A 3,816-nucleotide genomic window follows, 5' to 3' on the forward strand; every position below is an offset into this window, starting at 1 on the left:
CCCCTTGCTGGTGAGCTCTGGAGTTGAGGCTAGTCCCCTGGGTCCTGACTCTGTGAGGAGTCTGCTGCAGCAAGTGGTACCACAACCTGTAGCTGATGTGTTTTGTCCTTTTTTTTTTTTTTCCAGTAAACATTTATGTTATTGCTGTCTGTTAAGCAAGGAAGTGATTTTCTTTTCTAAAACAGGCGATACTTACTGTTTTCTTCCCCAGTTGCCCTCCCACAGCATTATGGTGTGCTCTGTTTCAGGGTGCTGCTGTTATCAGCTGCTTCTCTGGCTCTGAAAACACCATCCCTTCATCTGGAAAAGATGAATTACCCAAATTCATGGCCAATGCTACATCCAAGCAAGGGTTTGCTATCTATGTGGATGAACCAGAAGGGAAAGAAAACTGCAGCTGGCAAGTGGCTGAAGAGCTGGAATCAAGCCTGTGTGAACTAGATAGTAGTGCAATGACCTCCATTACTCACCTACTGGAAGAGAAAGAAAACTGCAGCTGCCAAGTGTCTGAACAGCTGGAATCAAGCTTGTGTGACCTGGATACTAGTGCAATGACATCCAATATTCACCTGCTGCTGGATCTGAGTACAGGTAACTCCTGTTACTACTCAGATGCTACCTATAGCAAAAGTACACGTAGCGTGGTTATGAATTGCAAAGCTGGCAAGCTAGTGAAGAGCTGGTGTTGCAGTAAATAACACATGGATATAAGATAACATGCACTGTGCTTACATAGGGCATAACATGTCTGTGCTAGAAATAGCAGGAGATGGTAAAGAGGTTAATGACAAAAATGTCTTCCTGCTTCCTCTTACCTGTTAGGTTCTCCTATGGTAGTGGACACATCCTTCCAGTCCCAGCCTGAGGATCACATGGAAGATGCCATAACTCTGACCGTGGATGAGTATGTAGAAGACATTCATCAGTACCTCAGAGAGGCTGAAGTGAGTGGCTTGTAACAAGCTTGTAGATACTTGCAGGCCATCACAGCAACAACAATGCATGGCTGCCCAAGGATAATGTGATGCTGCCACTGAACTGTGAAGGAGAGAAAACAAGCAGTAAAAGCCATCTCTAAAGGCAGCATCTACACAGTGATGAGAGAGTGGTGAGGCACTGAAACAGGCTGCCCAGAGAAGCTGTGGATGCCCCATCCCTGTCCATCGTCAAGGCCAGGCTGGATGAGGCTTTGAGCAACCTGGTCTAGTGGAAGGTGTCCCTGCCCATGGCAGGGGGGTTGGAACTAGATGGTCTTTAAGGTTCCTTCCAACACTAACCATTCTATGATCTTTCAGGATTACTTTATGTCCCTGGAATTCCCTACCATTGGAGCATCTTTTGACTCTTTGGGATGAAGAATTCTTGCTGATTGGAGTTGGATGGTGTAAAAATACTAAAGCAGTTGCATGTGATCTCACTGACAGTTCTCTTGCTATAACAGTATTTTTTCCAAGCAGTGAAGTGCAGTCCCCTGGTAGGAAGAGGGGTAAAATGTGACCTGTTTGTTTTCAGGTCCCTCTGAATGGCTCACGTGCTTGATGGTAAAGGCTATTCTGTTACTAGCTTAGTAGCTCCTCTCTTCGGTGTGGAAATGCTGCTTTCTAGAGATGCTACTAACTGTTAATTAATACTACTAGCATTATAATTACTGTTAGTAGCATGAGTTGTTCCACTATTAATAACTCGTTGATCCTTTCGGTATAAGTATAAAAATGTTGATCAGCTCAGCCACCAATGGTATTCTTCAACTCTCTCTCTCTGAACAGGTAAGATTCAGGCCCAAGCCCTCCTACATGAAGAAACAACCAGATATCACCACAGGAATGCGTGCCATCTTGGTAGACTGGCTGGTGGAAGTGGGGGAAGAATATAAACTACGAACAGAGACTTTGTACTTGGCAGTGAACTTCCTGGACAGGTTTCTTTCCTGCATGTCTGTTCTCAGAGGGAAGCTGCAGCTTGTAGGAACAGCAGCACTTCTTCTGGCTTCGTAAGTGTTTATCTCCTGAAATCTTAGTGAGCTGAAACTTTTATTTTTGGACTGAACAGCTTCATTTAATTTGAAAAGCTACCTACAACTGCAAGCATCAATCCTTCATAATATCTTAAAGTTAGCAACTTCACCTACTTCGGCATGAGCAAAATTAAACATTTAATAATTGATGTGAGGAATTGTGGTGGAAAAACCTTGTAAGGATAAGAGCAGGACCAAAACCACTTCTGTGTTAGGCTGCTAACCTATAAGGCTGTAGTAGACTCACAGTTGCAATCTGCAATTGACCTTGGACTGCTTAAAGTAGACAGGGTACCCAACATAACGTAGGAGTGCATGGTTTTGTCTGGAGTACACTGTGTCACTCTCTGAGAGCTTGCTGTTAGCCAAGAGCTAACAATGTGAATGGGTTTTTATCTGGACTGGTGACATGGAGATCCTCTAAGCATGTTTGCTGAAACTGGAGACTAAACTGTTACTTAGCCTGGTAGATGGACTAAAATAACAGTTCTACACAAGTCTTACTAATGTCATGTCCTCATATAGGTCCAGCAGTAAGAATTCTTCTACTTAACTTTAGCTTCTGTGTTTCTTTTTCAGTAAATATGAAGAGATCTACCCACCAGAAGTGGATGAATTTGTGTATATAACTGATGATACCTACACAAAGAGGCAGCTGCTGAGAATGGAACACCTGCTTCTCAAAGTGTTGGCTTTTGACCTAATGGTTCCAACCACCAACCAGTTCCTCCTTCAGTATGTTCAGAGGCATGGAGTCTGCATGAGGACAGAAAACTTTGCAAGGGTATGAATTATCCTCCTTTTAGGATTGAGAAAGGGGGAGAAGTGATCCTGAAAGCAGAACCATTTGTATTTCACTAAGTTATCTGAGCAGAGAGGTTCTGTTACTATACTATGCTCTATCAGAAGATAATTTTTTCTTCATGCCAAGTCTAATCTGGGACTGCAACATGCCTAAAGCTGGATGTTTTGTAGCCTACTATCTTCAGTAGGTGGCTTGGGTGCTGAAACTTAAGGATAAACGCCTTGTGTAAATCCTAAGTTTAGTCTATCTGTCTGGTCAAGCATAATGCACTGACTAGGTGGGTAGGTGGTCGGAATCTGGTTGTTTGGTCAACAGTGCTTGCATAGCAAGTAAGCCCTGGAAGTGGTGATACTGTAGATTGCTATACAATGATCCAGCATATCCTTGAATTCTACTTTCTAGAGCTGTCCATTTATCCCTGATCTCCAAGTGAGGTCTACCTATGTGAACATTGGAGGATGGGACAAGTGTGTCTCCATTATTTTTTTTTTTTTTTAAATATGAAGTTCCTAAGTATGTAGCTTTAAAATTACATCAGAGCTGATGATAGGAACAGAACTTCAGACTGCAGTGTAGATGTTTAGGCTTTCACAAAGTGTGGTCTTTCTGTCCGCACTGAAACCTGCTAAAGGTTCTTCTGTAAGATCATAGAACCATAGAACAGATTGAGTTGGAAGGGACCTTAAAGACCACCTAGTTCCAACCCCCCTGCCATGGGCAGGGACACCTTCTGCTAGACCAGGTTGCTCAAAGCCTCATCCAGCCTGGCCTTGAACACTTCCAGGGATGGGGCATCCACCACTGCTCTGGGCAACCTGTTACAGTGCCTCACCACTCTCTCCTTGAAAAATTTCTTCCTGATGTCCAATCTAAGTATCTTCTCTTTCAATTTAAACCCGTTACCCCTTGTCCTGTCACTACAGGCCCTTGTAAAAAGTCCCCCCCAGCTTCCTTGTAGGCCCCTTCAGGTACTGGAAGGTGCTATAAGTTCTCCCTG

General features: G+C 43.6%; 1 protein-coding gene across 1 annotated transcript in view; it reads left to right on the forward strand.

The window, feature by feature from the left end:
• Positions 1-248: 248 nt before the first annotated feature.
• Positions 249-3,816, forward strand: part of CCNA1 (cyclin A1) — a gene marked incomplete at its 5' end in the record, with an annotated part of 6,266 nt that continues 2,698 nt past the window's right edge. Inside the window, 5 exons of the mRNA XM_010161084.1 lie at positions 249-376; positions 476-591; positions 823-944; positions 1,767-1,990; positions 2,594-2,798. Coding sequence (XP_010159386.1) covers positions 249-376; positions 476-591; positions 823-944; positions 1,767-1,990; positions 2,594-2,798 — 795 coding nt within the window. The remainder of the gene's footprint in view (positions 377-475; positions 592-822; positions 945-1,766; positions 1,991-2,593; positions 2,799-3,816) is intronic.

The sequence above is a fragment of the Eurypyga helias genome, unplaced genomic scaffold (genome assembly GCF_000690775.1).
Source record: "Eurypyga helias isolate BGI_N326 unplaced genomic scaffold, ASM69077v1 scaffold5911, whole genome shotgun sequence".
Lineage (NCBI taxonomy): Eukaryota > Metazoa > Chordata > Aves > Eurypygiformes > Eurypygidae > Eurypyga > Eurypyga helias.